Source organism: Acomys russatus, chromosome 19 (assembly GCF_903995435.1).
Source record: "Acomys russatus chromosome 19, mAcoRus1.1, whole genome shotgun sequence".
Lineage (NCBI taxonomy): Eukaryota > Metazoa > Chordata > Mammalia > Rodentia > Muridae > Acomys > Acomys russatus.
Window position 1 is genome coordinate 30,807,837 of NC_067155.1, and position 22,766 is coordinate 30,830,602.

Here is a 22,766-nt window from a genome sequence, read left to right on the forward strand (position 1 = left end):
GCCAGGTTAAGCTAGAAAGCTGGCTGGGAATCAGCCCAGCTAAGCTTTAAAATATTAAAAAAACCTCTGTTTTCTAATTCATAAGTCCTAGTATATGTTCCTGCAATTAAAAAGGGAAGGGAGTACAATCAGCCTTTGGGGCATTCTCAGACCTTGGAGCCAAGGTTTGTTCAATCTTTATTCTCCATATCTATTGCCCCTTCCTACCTCTTTATCCCTCTGGCCTATAGTATCATCTCATCTGCAGAGCCTTAGCCCTCTGACCCTGACTCTAGGAAGGTGCTGATGCTACCCAAGTTCCCAGCTGCCTATCTAGAAGCTGTGTTTGTCCCCAACTACTGCTGCTCCCCAGCCCTCAGGCTGATCTCTCCTCTCTCCAAAGAAGACAGAATCCTACAAGGCTTTTTGGTCCTAGTTAACAGAAGCAAGAGGAATGAGGCTTCCAGTATCCTGACTCCCAGGCTGAAGATTTGAGATCTCGATGTCCCACTGTTGGATACAGTTATTTGGGGACCACCACCCCCTTTGGTTTTTTGAGACAGGGGTTCTCCATGTAGTCTTGGCTGTCCTGGACTAGCTTTGTAGACCAGGCTGGCCTCAAATTCAGAGATCCACTTACCTCTGCCTCCTCGAGCGCTGGCATGACAGGTGTGTACCACTGTGCCCAGCTCCTTCTCCCACTTTGAAGCCTCCTACCAGCTGCCTACTCAGTACTAACTATTCATACTAAAGTTTCTCTGCAGTCTTACTATGCCACAAATAGTGTATCAGGAAAGCTGATGGTAAAGAGACAGGTGGTCCAGCCTCATGAGTAGAGAAGACAGGAAAGCCCAAAAGCAGTTGCTTCTAAAAGAGAAAAACCAGGTGCTCCATTGCCAAGGTCAGTGTTAATAGGATGGGCTCTGATGCTTGAGCACAGTAGAGAATTGGTATAGAGAAGCACTGAAGAACAGGTTCTGAGAGGTACAACAGTCTGGCCACTCTGGAGAGATGTAAAGCCCGGATATATCGCAATTGGGACCTTTCATGGAGACCTTCATGTCCCCAGCTTAGTTAGTACTCTTAGTAGAATATTACAGTGTGACTACTAGATAGTTCTTAGCCCATAACTCTGCTGCTGCAGCTCCTCAGTTTGTCTAGGGCTATAATGTTGAGTGTCTAGGAGCTCTTTGTTAGAAACAGGGAACAAGGGGCTGGAGATGGCTGTTTTAAAAGTGTCCACTATGCAGGCATGAAGACCTGAGCTGGGATCCTCATATAGAGGGTCAGGGTCCCAGCTGGGCATGGTGGTGCACACCTTTAAGCCCAGCACTTGGGGAGACAGAGCAGAGCGGGTGAATCTCTGAGTTCGAGGCCACTCTAGTCTACAAAGCGAGTCCAGGACAGCCAGAGCTACCCAGAGAAACCCTGTCTCGAAAAATCTTTTTTAAAAACATCCCTGTGCTCTCAGTGTTGGGGCATCCAGTGGGAGGGAAGACACATGGATCCCTGAAGCCCATTTCTATATCAATGAATCAAAAGTAACCTTATTTGTGAGTAACAATTAAAGCCTCAAGTTAAAGAGTAGATTCAATAATCTACTTTTTGTCCTACATCTCTACATATCTCTATACGCCCCCATTTTTTTTTTAACCACCCTTATCTCTATACCTCTTAATGACAATATACATTTATAATCTAAGAAAGTAATCAAACACCTACCCAACCCCCCTTTAGGGAAATGGGATGTCGTTTTTAAAAAGTTTTTTAAAGCTGATTCGGGGCAGAGAATACCTGTAGGGCGCCCCCCCCACCCACAAAAATGGCTAAACAAGCTGAGGATAAACAGTATTTGTGGTCTAGTCTCTAAATGTTGAGAAATTTTAGGCTTAATATTAGTTTTGTGTGGGACAATCTGAAATGTTGGACCAATTTGGATCAGGAGTCCTTTTTCAGTGAGGAACAGTAACCAAAGCACTCGGGGCTGGAACATGAAGGATGTTGGAGGAATGAATCTTGTCAGGTATGATCTGGTATTAGTGTGCATTTTTTTTATTTTGAAAACATAATTTCTTACAAGTATTATACATTATTAAAACTATGAATGTATAAAGTGTGTAGGATGTACATGTTTCAGTCAGTCTCAGTTAATTTTATGTAGTGGGATTAGCAATATAAGTTAACTGTTTTGTAGTTTGAATTTATGTAAACACAGACTTTAAGTTAATAGTTTTTTTTTTAATTTGGGTTTGTTTTATTTTTGACATTTTTTAAAGACAAAATATAACATCACCATTAACAATGAACATACAATTATCATCATATTAAAATCAAAACAAGATGTATAGTTTAAATGTCTATTTTTAGGCTCTGTGATTTTTGATGTATAAGTTAGGTCGTAACCTGTGTTTTAAGAAATGTTTTACATTTTAGAAACAAGCCAGTTGTCGTGAGCAGAAAGAAAAGGCATTAAGTTTTAAATAAACATTAGATAGATTTTATCTTAGTGTTTATGTATATAGTAGGTATCTTGTACCTACGTAGGCAGTTTGTATGTTTTTTTTTTTAACCTTGGGTCTTACCTTGACCAACAAAATGTATTTTTTAGGCCACAGGTATCTTGTACCTGGCTTTTTACATTTGTTTTGGGTGGTTTTGTCTTACCCCTTTTTTACTTGGGAGTCATGTAGCTTTGTCTTTTTAAAAAATTTACCTATGTTTTTATCTTGACCAATAAAACATATTTATTTAAAGTATTTTTTTTACCTTTTTTAAAAACCATAAACCTCAGATTGATGTGTATCTATCCTTTAGATCAGTAAGTATATACAATCTATTGTTAAGAAAAAGAAACATTATCAAAAAAATGTTACTTTAAATCTTCAGCAGTTTTTTGTAAACAACTTTATCTTATCAGCAGGGGGTCAAGCCTGTGGAGGCCAGGTTGGAACTCAGTAGTTTCACTAGGTTTTTGTCTTTATTGTGTTGGGATTAAGGGCTGGTGTCATTACTGCCCCCTTTAACTATTTTATTTTAATTTAGTCAAGAATTTTAAGAAATCTTAGTAAAAAATCAAACAAGGAAACCAGAAAAGTCTAAGCCTTGGGGTCATTTGTGCTCATTTAGGCTTTAGTTAGTGAAATCCTGTTTACTATTTCTTGGAATTTAGTTACTGTTATCTCTCTTTGGTGGACCTTTTCCAGAAAGCCCTGACAAACACCTTGTAGTTAAGGAGTTTAGAATTTTAGCTGTTATCAACTTTATGGAGAAGAGTTTAGTTCCTTTTTCCTTTTTAGTTGTTAGTAAATTAGTCTCATATTTCTCCACTCTGTCTTTTTTTTTTTTGAACTTCTTTAGAGAGGGTAAGGAGAAGTGTGACTATGACTAAGCACACTGTAAACAAATTTATTAACACCAAAACAAAGTCAAAACAGATCTCTGTTCCTTTTGTCATAGCACTTTAGAAAGTGTATCTCCACAGGCTTGACCCCTGCTGATAAGATAAAGCTGTTTACAAAAAACTGCTGAAGATTTAAAGTAACTTTTGATGTTTCTTTTTCTTAACAATAGATTGTATATACTTACTGATCTAAAGGATAGATACACATAGTAGTTTTTATTTTATTATTTTCTTTAGGCATTTAACTCTATTTTTTAGGCTAGTTTAGAAGGCTGTCAATCTCTTAGGTTCGCCTTTTTAACTGGCCACGTGTCTGTAGTCATCTTTGTTCTTGTCTATGGACGCTCTCTGGGAACTATTTACCTTTTTCAGACTATGACTATATTATTTTTAAGAGTGTGGATACTTGCCCCACATTGGGCACCACTTATTGTTTTTAAAATTATCTGTATTACCTGTAGACCTGGCTAGTGACCAATCAAGACACAGACACTTGTTATATTTTAAAATAGCCTTAGTTAACCTGGGGCAGGGCAGATAGCAATCCTGTAAACTACTTTCTATACTAGGGCCTCAGGCATGGGGTCCCTGTCTCAAACCCACGCCATCTGTTTCTAATAACTTCTATCAAACTACCTCCCATATACTTGCTCATGTTCTTCATCTGGGCCAGGTTCTCCATCCCCGACATCGGCCATGTGCATCTCCTCCATCTAACCCAAGGCGGCCTTCCTCTCTTCACTTCAGGTCTCTCTCCTTTTTCCTCTTGACAGTCCTTCTTTTTCCTATAATTCCTCTCTCTCTTAGCCCCACCTATCTCCTGTTCTGCCCAGGTGGGGTGGCTTTTTATTAAACAAAAGATTGGTTCACAGAGGCAAGAAGCTGTAATTAGCGTCAAAATACATCAGACCATCCCCCAACACTCACTGCCCTGCCAGTCTGTCTATCCAAATCAACAAACTCCAGGTACAGTGAGAGATCCTGTCTCAAAAAAATAAGGCGCTGTCAACTCCAGTCTCTTATTCTTTGCATGTTGGCCAGTTGTGGTCATTGCATTGATCACTGTCTACTGAAAAAAGGAGCTTCTCGGTGAGCAGTGGTGTCATACACTTGGGAGGGAGAGGCATGTGGACATGACTTTTAGGCCAGCCTGGTCTACAGAGTAAAGCTTCCGGACTACACAGGGAAACCCTGCCTCGGAGAAAAGGAAAGGAAAGGAAAGGAAAGGAAAGGAAAGGAAAGGAAAGGAAAGGAAAGGAAAGGAAAGGAAAGGAAAGGAAAGGAAAGGAAAGGAAAGGAAAGGAAAGGAAAGGAAAGGAAAGGAAAGGAAAGAGAAACTTCTCTGATGAGGGTTGAGAAATACACTCATCTTCTATGGGTATAAACTTAAGAACTTAGGGAACTGGGTTTGAGAGGTTTTTTGTTTTTAAGTTTTGTTCACACACTTCCCCTTCCCCAATTTGTCCCAGATCCTCCCAACCCTCTCAACTCAATGCTCTCTCTTTACAGGTGCATAGGTGCTCCAGAGAAGACTTCACTGAGAGATAGAGTGTAAGTGACAAAAGGAGGAAATCTGAAGTAAGAAAGAAATAGTGAAGGGACCAAAACAAAGGTAAGAGCCGAAGGACAAGAAGGGTGTTTTAGAGAAAACAGAAAGGGCCCAGCAAGCAGATGGAGATGACAGGCTTTACTAGAAATGAAGGCTGGCACATGATTCAACACCACTTGCTATATCAGCTGAACCCTGCAGGGCCCATGGGATTGATGGCAAGTCTTGGTGGAAAGGAGGGCCAGTTACAACTGGAACCATGATGTTCTTTTGAAGGAATACTCGTTTGCAGATCTGCTACTTCCAGAAAAGTTCTATGGAAACAGCCAGTGAGCAAAGTGATGCAAGGTGGTCATCTCCGTGGAGCTTATAAATACGGAATAGTCTTATACAACCATTGTGATGATGGGATAGTACAATGTCCATCAGGGAGGGAAGATGTTCAGATAAGAACAGTTTGCTATATAGCTCACAGTACCATGATTACTTATAGTGGATATGCAACAAATGGAATTTGAAGGGAAATTTATCTAATGGTAAATTACAGATAATTTAAACTTTACTTCCTGTTTGTAGTGTTTACTGTTTCTGCTGCTTTTTGTTGTTGCTGTTGTTTGTTTTCAGACAGGATCTTACTACGCAGCTCTTGGTCGGTCTTGAACTCACAGATCTACCTGCTTCTGCCACCAAAGTGCTGAGATCAAACATATTTGCCACCACACCAAGTCAGGTTTTGTTTTTAAAATGAGGAACAAAGGTGAACAAAGTGTGGAAAGGCATTCTTGTAGAAGGAACATTGTTCAGTAGTCCCGAGAACTGGAGTACACACATCTGGGAAATAAGCAACTCAGTCCAGGCTGAGGGTGGGTGTGGGGCACAGAGGTTAATCATGAAGGGTGTGGATTCAATCCTGACCAGAGGTACATGGCAATGAGATGACAGAGAAAATAGGGAACCATGAGGACTGAGGGCTGACTCCAATCCCTCAAGGGACATATAAGACAGATAGAGGTCCCACAGCAAGCTTTGGTATCAGGTAGATGCTGTGATGCTACTTTGTACCTAGTGTTTGTAGACAGAATTGCCAACAGCCAATACAATGTCTCCAACAAGGGACTTGACTTGGCTGCCCAGAAACACGGGAAGCTTCCCAGTCAGCACAGTGAACATTCTCTTCATTCTAGTTATCCTGATCCTTTTCTACTGCCAATAGTACCCAGCTGACCCATAGTAAAAATTCACAAAAAGAATATATCAGATTTGACAGTGTCAACCTCAGTGCAGTAGGGGTTGTTATGAAAACCCACAAGCCAGCATCTTATAGTGACTAAACAGAGGCATGTAAGGCTCTGAAACAGAGGCATGTAAGGCTCTGAAACTAACAGAGCCCAGAACCTGAAGGGTTTTAGAGCAAAGGTCACATGGAGAGTGAAGAAGTCGTCGCTGTGCTGTAATGAGGAAGTCTGGAAGGAGGAAAGGCTTGGGTGACAAGTGAAGAGGCCACAGCAACAAAGTAGGTAAAGGTAATGATGTCCTGGGCTAGGATTACTCTTGGGGGAAAGAATTCTCAGACTCTGTACTTCCAGGTAGACCTACTGTGTAGACAGTGGTACTATTCCACTAAGACAAAAAACACAGAACAAGATCAGTGTGGTACAGAAAGGCCTGGAATACAAGACAGCTGTCTGGTAAGGAGACGAAATAACTAAACTTACCCTGATTATCAGCTCTGGAAAAGGAAAAGAGCCGCAGAATAATCTGAAGCTCAAAGCTGGGGAAAGGAACAGCTATGAAAGACAGAGCGCGGCTTTGAAGGCAGATTGAAAGCCATGGGAAGAGGATGTTTTTGGAAGGAAGTAGAGAGAGGAATTTGACACTGACAGCCTGTACACGAGAAGAAAACACACAGCGGTGGTTCTCACCCCAGAGCTTTTCTGCCTCCTGCAAAACTCAGGACAATGCCTGGAGACATAGTCTAATGTTCACAACTCAGAAGGTGCTATCAGTTTCAAGTGGGTAGAGGCTAGGCATGCTGCTCAACAACCCCCAGTGTGCAGCCAGGCTCCAGGTAGCAGCACCCAGCCCCAAATTTCAAAGTGCTAGAGGACATCAGGGAACCTAAGAAGGTCAAGAAGAGACCCAAAGGAAACAGGTGTGCTTGGATAGCTCATGGGTCATGAGTAGCAAGGGAGGGAAGGGATTGAGAGCAGAGAGGATACAGCTGTTGGTTCTACCGTGAACTAGTAGGTTGTCATCAGATGTGAGTGAGGGCTGGAGGAAGGAAACACAGAAAGGCTATTAAACAATGGGGCTACCCAACGTGCCAGTGAGAAGGCCCTGGGACTGGCCCTAGTACCCTGCCCAAGCTAGATAGATATAAAGGACTATCTTGCTGGGGTACATGGGCTAAGATCTGGCCAGAGAAAGGAGACATGAGACTAGGCAGAGCAGTGCCACTGAATGACAGATGGACAGTGAGATTTGACAGCAGGAGGAGTAAAAGTAAGAGTGGGACGAGCATCTCAAATATGCCACTCACTGAAGTGGAATGAAAGGCTGCTAGCGAGATGTAACTTCTTCACAGCTCCCAACCCTGCCTACAGGTCAGATGGAAGCCCTGTATCTGGTACCTCAACTCAGTTTCTAATCCCACTTCTGTTTCTGTGGTAGTCTGAATGAAGCTGGCCCCCACAAGCCTTTAGGGAGAGGCACTAATTGGAGGTGTGGCCTTGTTGGAGGAAGTGTGTCACTGTGGAGGTGGGTTTTGAAGTTATATATGCTCAAGTTACGGCCAGTAACCCAGTCTCTGCTGCCTTTGGATCAAGATATAGAACTCTTGGCTCCTCTAGCACCATGTCTGCCTGCACACTACCATGCTTCCTGTAAGCTATCCCCAATTAAGTGTTTTCCTTCATAAGAGTTGCCATGGTCATGCTTCTTCACAGCAATAAAACCCTAACTAAGACAGCCTCCTCCAAAAAGTATTCTTTCAAGACTAACCTTGCCTAGTGTCACAATTCCTAATAACTACAGCTTATAATCCTCTGAAACCCACAGAAAGAAGTCAGGGCATGAAAACCAATAGCTAGACACAAAAGCCCAGGATTGATGAAGATGCTGTTGAGAACCCTTCCCACCAAAACATAAGCAGAGAGAGGCACCCAGAAGCCCTTTGGTTAGGGTTCCTATGCAGGGCCAATGTCCCAAAAATTGTCCCAGACATTACCCTGCATATTATTCAATTTGTGTATTATCTAAAATTTCCTTTTAGAATGCACTAAACAACAGACTTGGGCCAGGCATGGTGGCACATGCCTTTAATCCCAGCACTTGGGAGGCAGAGGCAGGTGGATTGCTGTCTGCTTGGTCTACAAAGTGAGTACAGGACAGTCAGGGTTACACAGAGAAACCCTGTCTTGGGGGAAAACAAACAAAAAAACCCACTCCAAAACAACAACAACAAACAAACAAACAAACCAACCACCAACCAACCAACCAACCACAACGGATTTGGGATTGAGAGGGTTCAAGAACTTTTAGTTTAAGGATCTCATCTGATGAGTTATTTCTCTGGACAGCCATCAGACAGGTTGTACAGGGTTATACAGGGGTCACTGTATTTATGTTATTGGAACAATGTTGAAGGTTGATGAAGCAAGGCAACAGTGTAACAGACTGAGACTGAATACATACTTTCTGTTCACACATACCTGAAGCTTTCCATAATACAAAAAAGGATGTTAAAAAAAAGCAACTTTTGCCTGGCAGTGGGTGATGCAGGCCTTTAATCCCAGCACTCCGGAGGCAGAGGCAGTTGGATCCCTCTGAGTCCAGGACAGCCAAGGCTACACAGAGAAACCCTGTCTTGAAAAACCAAAACCAACCAAACAAACAAAAAAGAAACTTTTAGCCCTGCGTGAGTGAAGGACTCGGGAGGCAGAGGCAGGCAGATCACTGTGAGTTTGAGGCCAGCCTGGTCTACAAAGCGAGTCCAGGACAGCCAGGGCTACACAGAGAAACCCTGTCTCAAAAACAAAACAACAAAAAAGACCTTTTAAATTAGTTTCCAAGATGAACCCAGATACCAAGAAACTAGATGATAGCTGAAATGTCTCGAAGTGCTGCTTGTTTCCCAGTCACCCAAAGTAGAGAGGGGAAGTCAGGGAGGGCAGGAAGGAGAAGAAAGAAACCTCTAAAACAGGGATTTGTAGCACTGAGCTCCTGAAGCCACACTCTCAGAACATGGCCTTTTACAAACACTTATGAGGTAGGTTCAGGCAGGACTTAAAAGTACCACTGGCTACTACTGAGTCACACCATGAGAGGGCTGAAGCACAAGGCTTTCAGACACCTTGCTCCTGACTCCAGCATTCCAGTTGGTGCAGGGTACACTTGTGCATGGAGCTCTGCATCCTCAGGGAAAGGCTTGCCGGTGTTTGGCCTAGTAGGGTCCCTTCTGTATGTGGGAATTTGATCAACCCCTTCAAGAACCTCTCAGACTCATTACCTGCTACTTTATCCCGAATAAGCTTTGCAGATTCAACCTCGCCAATGCTGCTGAAAAGACTTCGTAGTTCCTCCTGGGTCATGTTCTGAGGGAGGTAGTTGACAATTAAATTTGTTCTCCCAATGTCATCCCTGCAGTCTTCAGCCATGTGGTCTTCATAACCATTAGACATTGTATTATTTAAAAATCTGCAAATAAAAAAAAGTCAGATAAATTGTAGATGTGTATCTGGGTATGTGAAGGCAACGATAAATGACTACACTTGGCACTTAAGGGTTTTTCTTTTCCACACTAAAAGATCAACTACTGGGGAGATGCTTCATTTGTAAAGAGCCTGCCGGCACAAACATGGAGACTTGAGTTCATAGCCCCAGAACCCACATAAAATTTGGATGAGTTGGCACATAGCTGTAATCCTAGCATGGGAGTTGGGAACACGATAGGGGAACTCTTTGGCCAGCCAGCCTAGCTGAATCAATGAGCTTCAGGTTCAGCAAGACCTTGACTCAAAAAAATAAGGTGGAGAATATGTAGTAGACACCATTATACACCGCATCGCAGTCAGTGCATCCCACACAGATCTTACTGTGTCTTCACGACAATACTACTTGCTAAGGAATAGCTCTACTCAATAACACTTAGGTCTCAAAGGAGGAGAAATATTTTTCACAGGCTCAAGCATTTGAGTACATGGTTCCCAGATGATGGCACTGTTTGGGGAGGATGTGAAATTTTTAGTAAGTGAAGCCACTGGGGGTGGGCTTTGAGAGCTTCTAACCTTGCCCTACATCCAGTTCTCTCTCTGAGCCCCGAGTGTGGCTGGAGATATGATTTCGCACCTATCTACTTCGGCTGCCTGTGGCTACATCTCCTTCACCATTAGGGACTATCCCTCTCGAACTGTAAGCTCAAATACACTTTCTTCTGAAAGCTGTTTCTGGTTATGGAACTTTAATACAATGTGATAGAAGAATCACTCAATAGAGACCTCTGGCTTCCACATAAACGTGTACCCCCACACAAACATACATACACCATATATACCTACCTATACCCATACAAAGAGATCAACTATGGTTACAAATGGCAGCTTTATCAATATTGACCTAAAGAAAAATGAGCTATTATGCCACAAAAAGGCAAGGAGAAACTTTAGCTAGGTAATTTTTGAAACACTGAGCTATGTCCCTAGACTTAATTTTTCTATTTTTCTTTTACCTAGTGTTAGAGAGCAAACCAGGATATTGTGATTAACAAGGCAGTGATCTACCACTGAGCTAAACTGTCAAAGTTCCTAGTCTTTTTATTTAAAACATTTGTGTGTGTCTGTGTGTGGGGGGAGGGGGGGCTCTGGATCAAACCTAGGGCCTTGAACATGCTAGCTAAGACTCTGTCACTATGCCACACTCCCCAAAGCCCAGTAAGCTGGAACTTAAATGCATATTAAGTCAAAGGAAACAGTTTGAAATGCCATACTATATGATTCAATTGTATTACCTATCAGTAAAAGGCAAAACTACAGGGATAGTACTAGGTGTGGTAGCTCATGCCTATAATCCCAACGCTTGTGAAGGCAGAATTTCAAGGCTATCCTTGGCTACATATCAAGTTGAAGGCCATCATGAAATATGAGACCCCAACTAAACAAACAAACAAAAACAGGGCCTGCAGACATAGCTCTTAACTTCCTGTTCTTAAACAGAACCCAGATCTGGTTCCCAATACCCACAAGGTAGCTTACACTAATCTGTAACCTTACAGTAATCTGTAACTCCAGTTCCAGGGGACCTGAATTCTTTGGCTCTCTGTGGGTAGCAGGCTTGCATATAGTGCAAACACACATACAGGCAAAACACTCACACACATTAACGTGAATTATGGGCCTCAGTTATTACATAATATGCTAATGTTTCATTAACTGTAACAAATGTATCTAACTACAAAATGTAATAGTAAAAGGTATTATAACAAAGATATAAAAGGAATATATTATGCTTTTAAATTTTTTTTGTTTGTTTTTCTCGAGACAGGGTTTCTCTGTGTCGCCCTGGCTGTCCTAGACTCGCTTTGTAGGCCTCAAACTCACAGAAATCCTCCTGCCTCTGCCTCCTGAGTCCTGGGATTAAAGGTGTGCACCACCACGCCCAGATAAATTAATTTTTATGTGTCTGCTTTGCCTGCTTGTATATAAGAGCATTTCATATATACCCGGTATCAATGGAAGGCAGAAGAGGTAGCCAGATCCCTTGAAACTAGAATTATAAATTGACTGTAAACTATCACATATATGATCGGAACCAAATGTGGCTCCTCTAGAAGAGCAGTATGCACTCCTAACTGCTGAGTTCTCTCTCTAGCCACTCACTTCTTTTCATTTTAATATTACATTTATTTTATGTTATGTGGATATGCATGTTTGCAAGAGCATGGAGGTCAGTGGATTACCTATAGGAATTGGTTCTCCCCTTTCTTTGAACTCAGATCAGATTTAGCAACAAGCACCTTTACCTACTGAGCCATCTCACCAGCTCCTCACTAGCTTCTTTATAATCTTTTTTTTTTTGGGGGGGGGGGGTTTCGAGACAAGGTTTCTGTGTAGCCTTGACTGTCCTGGACTCGCTTGTAGACCAGGCTGGCCTCGAACTCACAGCAATCCACCTGACGCTGCCAAGTGCTGGGATTAAAGGTGTGAGCCACCACTGCCCGGTCTCTTCTTTATAATCTTTTAGTAAAACTAAAATTGTTGTACAAAATAATTTATTGACACAAAACAACAATTCTAAGATCAACCATTTTCACTAAGTATTTTTTGTTTTGTTTTGTTTCTTTAAAGCAATCTCACTTTTAAACCAGACTGGCCTGGAATAAAGTAGTGGTTCAGGGCGGCCTCAAACATAGTGATCCTCCTGCCTCAGGCTCCCAGGTTCTATGATTACAGGTGTGAGGTTTCACATTTCAGTAAAAGGACTTTGTGTACAGACACAGACACACAGACACAGACACAGACACACACACACACACACACACTGATTTAAACTTCTGATTCTCCTGCCTCTACCTCCCAAGTGCTATGATTACTAGTATGTGCTGCCTGGTCTAGCTCCGTAGGAGAACCTCTGAAGAGGTCTGAGAATGCAGCTCAGTAACAGAACATGCACAAGACCCTGGGTTCTATACCTAATGAATGAGCATACCTATATACAAATATAGCTTTTAAGAACCCAGAAAAGAAACCCAAATGTAATCCCAGTACAGTAACTCCAACTCGCAAGAGAAAAAAGCTTTGTGGCAGCTCTAACTGCCTTTTCCTGCCCATTGTGGATTACAACTGGATACTGAGGAACTGAGTTGCAACCCAACTTCGGAATCTGCCTGTCACATGTGCCCCTTTTATCTCTAAAGACACAGCTATGGAACTAGAAAGAAATTAGGGCTTCTCTCTTTGTATATATGTATGTGTATATGTATGTGGGAGTAGGGGTGGGGTCTTCACAGTTGCAGGCTCTGGAAAATCTACTTTCAGAGGCAAAGAGCCAGGATAGCTTGGGAGAAACATCTGTATAGATAAATCTGAGGGCATCAAGATCAATCTTTTGAAAACAGCCTACATCCAGTTTGCTCAACAAATATTTCAGTACAGAGGCCTAACCTGAGAGGCCCTTTGATGCGCTTCTCAATTCACAGTCAACACTTCCTGTGTGCTCAGCTGCCTTCAAGAGCTCAGTGGGCAGTCCACCCGTTCCTCCACATGTGTAGCTTGGGTTTATGAAAATCCAAAACCCACAAGGCATAAGCCTTTAACTATCTTTAAAAACAATTCTGCAGAGGCTGGATGTGGGTGCAAACCTGTAATTCCAGTACTCAAGTAGTGGTGGCAGGAAGATCAGGAATTTAAGCCTGTATAGAAAGTTCAAGGCCAGTCTGGGCTATATTTAACTCTACCTCAAAAGAAAACAAAAAACAAAGAAAACCTTTCCAGAGCTAAGTAGCAGAGCACTTATTTAGTATGCAGGAGGCACTAAGCTCCATGTCTAGCACTTTCTCAAAAAAAAAAAAAAAAAAGCTTTGCCAGAGATTACATAAAACCAAACACAATTTTTGCAGATCTTTCTTTTCTACTTCTTGAATCACTGGGGAAAGGAGAATTAACTCTGTTTCCTAGAAGTGTTCAGGTCCCACTCTCCTAATTCTCAAGCAATCAAACAGTAAAAATTTCCCAGTGTTTGTTACTCACTTAAAGCTGTGCAGGTTCGTTTCTCTATAAAGTATGTTAACAGCAAACCAGGTATCACAAAATTAAATAGCTGTATGGCAAAAAGCACCAGAAACAAAGACAAGTAACAAGAGAGTAGGAACAAACATTTGCTATGTATCGTTTTGATCAGCGTTTTGTCATGCTGGGAAATTCACCCACCAGGAGACAGGATGTGATGATGTGTGCAGGCATCTTGATTAGTACCAGTATATATGTGCCCACCCACTATCAGTGTCTAGTGAGCACATTTCAGAATGCTATTAATTAAATACTCTTCAAGGCACAGGATAATCCTGACAGCCAAGAAGCACCTTGCCTAAAATGTCAACATTGCTAAGGCTGAGTCAAGTTGATTCAATGCATCTACAAATAATTAAAGTCCAACACATAACCAACAGAAAGGCAGATGATGATATAAGCTACAACTTCATGATGACAGCCATTCAAAGAGATGACAAACCCAAGAGGGGGGGAAAAAGTTAATCTTGCCAGGTGGTGGTAGGGAACACCTTTAAACCCAGCACTCAGGAGGAAGAGTCAGGTGGAGGGATCTATGTGACTTCAAGACCAGCCTGCTCTATAGCAGCCAGGGCTACACAAAGAAACGAAACTCAAAACAAAGAAACAAACCAAACAAGGAAAACTCCTCAGCTTCATGAACAGCAGGGAAATTGCAAATGAGTCTAGGGATGAAAACTCAGCTGGTAGAGTACTTGCCTAGCATGCACAAGCCAACCATGACACCATGTAAGCTAGACACGGCAGGACACTATCATGCTAGCATCTGGGAGGTGGAAGCAGGATGATCACAACCAACCTCACTTTCAGTTTGGAATTAAGTAGGAAGGTTCCTAGATGCTTTAACCCTTTAATACAGTCCCTTATGTTGTGGTGACCCCACCCATAAAAATTATTTTGTTATTACTTCAATTTTGCAGCTGTTATAAACTGTGACATAAATATCTGATATGCCAACTCCTGCTGAAAGGAGCATTCAACCAATGCCTAGGAGTCACAACCCAAAGGCTGAGAACCATAGTAGTCTAGGCTATGAGGCACACACACCGCCCCCCACATACAAAATTAAAACAACAACAACAACAACAACAACAACAACAACAACAAAAAAAAACGATATGAGGCTGTTTCTACTGGTCAAATAGGATGAATAAAATCCTTTACGTACTGGGTGTGGTATGTTGATGGAGAAGAACAAATGAACCAGCCCCCAAGTCCTTACTGCCCATGCCTCTGATGGGCAGCACAGTGGAGTTGGTTCTGTAGGCATGAGTGTGAGTGAACCAGCCCTGAGGGTGTGAGAGAGGGAGCAGCCACCTCCTGCTAATGGTGGCATTGGGTAGCCCAACTGAAGCCGTGTAGACGTAGGTGAGTTGGCAGGCTGACCAGCTCAGCTACAATCCAGGCCACCTCAAAATCTACATCATCTAAAACTGTTGTAAAGTGAAAAAGGGCTGGTCCTGCCGATCCAAAGCTGCAGGCTCTCCATGATACAGGGCAACAACAGGATAACTGGGAGGAGTTCCAGTGAGGATTCAATATTAATGGTGTGACAGAAGCCAGAGACCCAAAGCAAACCAATAACTCATTGCAAGTGAAGATGTTTGGACAGAGGGTTATACTGTGGGACATATTGTGATACAAGATGTTTTCTATGCTTTGTTTTATTTTTGTTTTTTATTTTCTTTGGGGGGGGGGTACAAGGGCAGAGGGTGGATATGAAGGGACAGGGGACCTGGGTGTATGATGTCAAATTCACAAAGAATCAATAAAAAGTTTTAAAAAAAAATCCTGTAAGTAGGAAGACGAGGGAACAGCTTCACTGACTGACATATACATAAGACAGCGCCCACCTTTTTGGAGGATTGGCAACTCCTACTAAAAATTTTCATGTGAAACCAACTCCATGATAGGAGTTTGTCCTGTAGCAATGTCCACACAGGCATGGATTAGCAACCTGAAGAAACTCACTACCCCTCAGCTAGTCAAAAGTACAAAACATAGCTAGCATTTATATAATAGAAGATGGCTCAGAGTCAATTTTCAGTAAAAAACATTAACATTTAATCACAAAATACTGTGGCTAATCAGTTTAACTGTTGTCATGAGATATTTAAGTAGATCACTAGCTCAAAAACAAATCAACAAAAGCATCTGCTTAAGATGAGAACACAGAGGTTAATGTTTAAAAATTAATATTCACCAGAGTGGTGGTGGTGCACACTTTTCATCCCAGCCCCCAGAGAGGCAGGTGGATCTCTGAGTTCAAGGCCGGCCTGGTTTCCAGACCAAGTTTCAGGGCAACCAGGGCTACACAGAGTAACCTTGTCTTGAAAAAGAAAGAAACCTTGATCATGCATGTTCAAGTTTGTTGAAGTGAGATTCAAAATATTTCTTCCTTCCTCTTTTCCTTTTTTCTTTCTTTTCCCTCTCCCCGCTTCCTTTTCATGGTGGTTATCTACTATCTTGCATGTACTAGGCCATGCTCTACCGCTGAGTTACATCATGAGCCTTTTTCCTCTTCTTCCCCCTTCTCTAAGAGCTGTGCTTCTTCTCTCCCCAATTATGCTTCCAAGAGCTGATGAACTGATAGTGATTACCCTCTTACCAAAGGGGCAAAATTCCAGCCCATTATCTTTCATAAAGTTTTACTAAAATACTGTCATTTTTCTTTGAGCTATTTACTGTCTAAGATTGTTGTTGTTTTCCACAATGACAATTGAATAGTAACAAACTAGTAACAACCACATGGCCCATAAAGCCCCAAAGATTCATTGTCTAGTTTTTTATAGAAAAAACAAAACAAAACAAAACTGCCTACCATGATTTCCTTCCTTCATCCTTGCCCTCCCTTCTTTACCCCACTCTGAAGTCTCTAAAGGCCGCCCACAGGGCCTTCCTATGTAGATCAGCCACTATCAAACCAGGAATATCACTCAGGGGCACAGTGCTTACCTCACCTGTGTGGACAAGGACCTGAGTTTGATTCCTAGCATTCTAGTTGTTGTCAAACTCCATGTAGCCCAGGCTCCCAAGTGCTGGGATTATGGCATATGCCACATGCCTGTCTTTTTCTGAATGAATTTAAATATCTTGTTCCTTCCTTTGGTTTTTCGAGACAGTTTCTCTGTATATCCCTGGCTGTCCTGGAATTCACTCTGTAGTCAAACTGGGAGATCCACTTGCCTCTGCCTCTTGAGTCCTGGGATTAACACTGGCCAAGGCAAAGAAAAGAATTCTTAGATATAGCACCAAAAGCTGTTTTCATTAAGAAATAAACAGATGTCATCAGAATGTTAAAACTGCTACCTAGAGCCGGGCATGGTGGTGCACACCTTAAATCCCAGCACTTGGGAGGCAGAGGCAGGCAGATCACTGTGAGTTCGAGGCCAGCCTGGTCTACAAAGTGAGTCTAAGACAGCCAAGGCTACACAGAGAGACCCTATCTCGAAAAAACAAAAACCAAAACCAACCAACCAACCAAAGAAACAAAAAACTGTTGCCTAGCAAGACATTGCTGGAAGAATTAATACTCAAAGACTAAATAAAGTATTTGCAAAGAAGTGAGAAAGTTAAAACTATTTTTTCATTTTTTTTCTTTTAAAGATTTATTATGTATACAGTGTTCTGCCTGCATGTACAACTGCATGCCTGCCAGAAGAGGACATCAGATCACTTTTTAGATGGTTGTGAGCCACCGTGTTGTTGCGGGGAATTGAACTCAGGACCTCTGGAAGAGCAATCTTAACCTCTAAGCCATTTCTCCAGCCCTGAGCCATGATTCTCTAAAAAACTGTATATGGGTATTTTACATGTATGTACATATGTATATCACATGTATGCATGATGCCTGTGGAAGTCAGAAGAGGGTGTCAAATCCCTTGGAATATGAGTTATAGACAATTCCCATGTAGGCGATGGGAACTGAAACCAGATCCTTTCAAAGAGCAGCCAGTGCTCTTAACCACCAACCCATCTCTCCATCACTGAAGACTAAATTTTTAAAAAGCTCTCATGACTAGAACAACTCAGACAGGCAGATCTTCTGTTACTACGTTGCCCACTGCTCTCTTTTATTTATACTAAATATGTGGTTTCTCTTTCTATACTGGCTTACCATCTTACGAAAAGCTCCAAAATGATGTTCTCAATTAACTACTAAAAATGTACTGGTGATATACGTAAATTGTGTTCATTAGGGATTTATTTCTGATAAGTATATGTTCAGTTTGATGTGTATAAGTATAAACACATATAGACACATCTTCAGTTAAAGAAAAAAGGAGGTGATGGTGGCAGTGACTGGAGTGATGACTCCCATAATATGCTTAAAAAGATGGACATGGCTAGGATTGCCTGTATAATCCCAGCGTTGTGAAGGAGAGGAAGACTCACGTCTTCCAAACTAGCTTCAGCTTCGGCGAGACCCTTCTCAAAGAATAACGCAGAAAATTTTAGAGCTGTAGTGACAATTCTGGAATTTTGGTTTGTTTAAAGACAGTATGTGTGGTGGTGGTGTATGCCTTTAATGTCAGCATTTGGGAGGCAGAGGCAGGCAGATCTCTGAATTCAAGACCAGCCTGATCTACACACTGAGTTCCAGGATAGTCAACGTTATACAGTGAGAAACAAAACAAGAAAACACAAAAATATTGTAAGAATGTGCTTTTTTTGGTTTTGGTTTGGTTTTTGATTTTTGGAGACAGGGTTTCTCTGTATGATAGCCCTGGCTGTCCTGGTTCCACTTTGTAGATCAGTGTGGACTTGAACTCACAGTTATCGCCTGCCTCTGCCTCCCAAGTGCTGGGATTAATGCACCACCATGCCAAGCTGAATGTGTTTTCCCAGGTGTAGTGATGTTGAGCTGCTCTGGACTGTGTGCAGCACCTGACTATGATTTGCCTTGTGCTCTAGCAGAGGCATGGTTTTTCCAGCTCCAGATAGTTTCTGAGACTGTGTGGCATTTCGAATTCTGGGAAATTTTCAGAAGGTATATAAATGCTACTGCCCTAATAGGTGGAATAGGTGGTTGACGGTCGTTTAGAGGTTGGTTGCAGTATGCCAGCAGCCAAGGTCAAAGAAGAAACAAAGGAAAAAAAATTAAGATTCAGGGATTTTTCCAAATTCCTCTTTCCTCTGTATCCTTGTTTCTCTGCTATGCTATTTAGTATTAGGGGTGAAATCACAGGAATAAAGAATGAGGGGGAAAAAACAAAGAGCAGCTCTGGAACAGACACCTTATTTAACACATGAGTATGTGCACTTGCACACACACACACAGACACACACACATATAAATAAATCTGGATATGGTGGTATACTTCTGACATCCAAGAGCAAGAGGCATGCAGATCAAGAGTTCAAAGTCATCCCCAACCAAATGGCTTGTCCTGAAAACCAAACAAGACTGGAGAGATAGCTCAGAGAGGTAAAAGTATTTGTACACCTGACAACTTGAGTTTGATCTCCAGAACACAAGTATGAAGTTGGATGTTATGGCCCGCTGTGTAGCAAAAACAAAAGAAGCCTTAGGAGTGGAGCAATCCCTAGACACGGAAGCCGAAGGACAATCCATTCTCCTTATTTATGAGTTGTCCTTTGACATCCACATATGCAGGGCAGCAAGCTTGACCACTCAAACACAAAACATACACAAATAACTAAAACTTTAAAACAAACCAACACACAAAACTTTTAAAAAATGGCAAAGTATTTTTGAACGTACACCAAAGCAGATATGTAGATGACAAATGAACATATGGGAAGAGATTCAACATCATTAGCCAGACAGAGGCCTTGTCCACTTACTAGAATGGCTAAAACAAAATATAATATGATAATGTCAAATGCTGGGAAAGACAGGGGAGGAGGTTTATTCTAAACCAAAATATTAACAAAATAATGTCAAATGCTGGGGGAAATGGGGGTGGAGAGGAGAAATTAAGTTTTCTACACATAGCAATGGTGGGAATGCAGAAATGTTAGTCACTTTGAAGAATTGAGTTGAACATGCATACTTAGTATGTGACCTGGCAATCACACTTACTACTGTTTTGCTCTTTCACTCCCTCCTTTCTTTAAAAAACAAAAGACAAACAAACAAAAACACCCCAAAGGTTTATTTATTTTACGTATGTAAGTACTCTATCTGCTTGTACACTTGCAAGTCAGAAGACATTATAGATGGTTGGGAGCCACCATGTGGGTGCTGGGAATTGAACTCAGGACCTCTGGAAGAGCAGACAGTGCTCTTAACCGCTGAGCCACCTCTCCAGCCCCAACTCCTTTCTTTTTGAAAACACAATCATACTCTTAACTCTAAAATTCACCATATAGCCCAAAACTAGCCACAAACTTAATGACACTCTCCCTGTCTTTTACTTTTTTATTCATTATTTTTTTTCCTTAAAAAAAAAAAAAAAAAAAAAAAAAAAAAAAAAAAAAACTTTTCAAGATTTATTTATTTATTATGTATCCAGTGCTATGCCTGCATATACACCCACAAGCCAGAAGAGGGCATCAGACCATATTATAGATGGTTGTGGTTGCTGGGAATTAAACTCAGGACATCTGGAAGAACAGTCTGTGCTCTTAACCACTGGCAATATCTCCACCACCACCCCATCTCCTTTTCCTCATTCCTTTCAAATATACTTTACTGGGAGGAAGGGGGAAGAGAAGGCGTAACTAAAAGAGCTATCTCTTGAGTGATTCCATTTTAGGACATTCTGGAAAGAACCAAACTAGACAGCCTCAACCCAACTTAGGATGATTCATCTTGAAAAAATTTCCCTATGGTTTTTCCAACAGCATCAGTGTGCAGTCCAGGCCGGTCCTCTAACTTGTGACTTTAAATAAACGAACATATACATTTAAAAAAAAAAAAAAAGATTTACTTAGATTTTATGTGTACAAATGTTTTACATGTGTGTACAGATACACACACACACACACACACACAATGTGTTTATCTCAGAGGGCACTGGACTCCCTGGAACTGGAGTTAGGATGATTATGAGCCACCATGTGGGAATCAAATCTGAGTTCTCTGCAAGAGTTACGAGCCCCATGCCCTGATTATAGACATGTGTCACTAAGCCTCGAAACAACTCAGAAGCAATGACATTCTATAAAAATTGTGCTTCAAGCAGGGCGTGGTGGCACACACCTGTAATCCCAGCACTCGGGAGGCAGAGGCAGGCAGATCTCTGTGAGTTTGAGGACAGCCTGGTCTACAAAGTGAGTCCAGGACAGCCAAGGCTACACAGAGAAACCCTGTCTTGGAGAAAAGAAAACGAAATTGTGCTTCAAAATTTGTATCTTTTCCTAATACTGTGGTATGACAGTCTTATGATGTTGAACAATAACAGCTCCCAGGCACCCCACACGCTCAGTTGACTATGGATCGGCTACAGGGTTCAATAGTTTGAACATACTGGGTCTATTTTTAATTTTTTTCTTTCTCATATTACATGGTAACCCCACTGCAAGTCTAAAAATACCCCTCAAACAGATCTGTGGTTGCCAGAGGAAAGTATGAGAACTGACTACACCTAAGTGCAACTAGAGGGAGTATTTTTGGTTTGGATAATGGACATTTCTGCTGTCACGATGGAGACGATAAAAACTCAGGGCCTTAACAGGAAGGTGACGGCTATGCAAATCTGAGTTTGAGCTCTCAAATACACATAAAAATGGACAGGAGAGGGCCAATTACATAAAGGTGTCCTCTGATGGCCACACTGAGGGATGTGGTAGCACATACTTTTAATTTCAACACTCAAGAGGTATAGGCAGGTAGATTACTGTGAGCTTGAGGCCAGCCTGGTCCAGATTTCTAGGCCAGCCAGGGTTACACAGTGACACCCTTTAGTTCTTACCTAGCAGGCACGAGGCCCTGGGTCCATGCCAGCACCACATGGGAATGATGAGTGAGGCACAACTATAATCCTAGTACCTGGGAGGTGGAAGCAGGCGCTCACAAGTTCAAAGTACAGCAAGTTTGAAGGTCAAGTTAAGTTCCTCAGGACCCTTTCTCAAAACAAAACCTTTCAAACAGTCCTACACAAAGATGAGTAAAATTTTCTTATTACAAACTAAAAACTAAAATTAAGACTTAAACAAAGAACTTCTTTGTTACACTACTGCACAGCACAGTCATTGGTTGAATACTCCCTGTAGGTCAAATCTATAGCCAACTGGCAACAACTGAGCCACCCTCATGGTGCGTCATAGGCTATTCCACTCAATCTTCCAGTATGCTGCCTTTAACTTTCTCCAAATCCGTATGACCCAACCTGGACTAGTCCTGTGCCCACAAGCTTTAACCATAACAGGTCTTGTGACTATCCAATTATCAATGATGACCACCAAGTCACTGGCACCTCCTGCTCCCTCTATGTCAGTTTCCTTCACTCTCAGGCTTCCCCTATCATCGTCCAGTAAAACTCAGAGGTCACACTATTCTCTTCATGGTCAGTCATGCTGTTAATAAGTGGCAGGGCTTGGCCTTGAGTTGTCACCACATAGTGGTGTTCCAGCATGAATCGTAACATCTTTGTGATGGTGCCCCTATTGAGTTTTCTAGCCTGTGTCCCTAGCCTGGCTTTGTCCCGCACAGGACAAGAGGCTGCTTCATTTCTCAGTTCCTCTCCACCACTGGCAGACGCTTTTATTGCTTCCTCAATCTCTCTGATTTAAAATCATTTACTTTTCACCAATATCAAGAGTGAGATGTTGGTTGGGAAGATGGCTTAATAGGTAAAGAATTTATTGTGCAAGTCTGATAATCTGAGTTTGATCCCCAGAACACATGTAAAAGTAGAAAGGACCAACTCCACACCAATAAATAAATTAATATGGCAAGGACTTTTAAGGGCTAATGTCATTCATACACAGACACAGACAGACAGACAGACAGACAGACACAGACAGACAGACAGACAGACACACACACACACACACACACACACACACACACACACACACACACACACCTGAAGTTCCAACTACCACAAATTGGGACTTCACATTTCCTACATCTGAGGAAATCACAGAG

General features: G+C 41.9%; 2 protein-coding genes across 2 annotated transcripts in view; both read right to left on the reverse strand.

The window, feature by feature from the left end:
- The window catches only part of LOC127203988 (zinc finger protein 721-like), a 1,570,727-nt gene that overhangs the window by 590,631 nt on the left and 957,330 nt on the right, over positions 1-22,766 (reverse strand).
- Elavl1 (ELAV like RNA binding protein 1) overlaps positions 1-22,766 on the reverse strand; it is a 47,923-nt gene that overhangs the window by 18,999 nt on the left and 6,158 nt on the right. The window contains exon 2 of the mRNA XM_051162958.1: positions 9,436-9,623. Within this exon, the coding sequence (XP_051018915.1) occupies positions 9,436-9,607 (172 nt within the window). The 5' untranslated portion in view covers positions 9,608-9,623. The remainder of the gene's footprint in view (positions 1-9,435; positions 9,624-22,766) is intronic.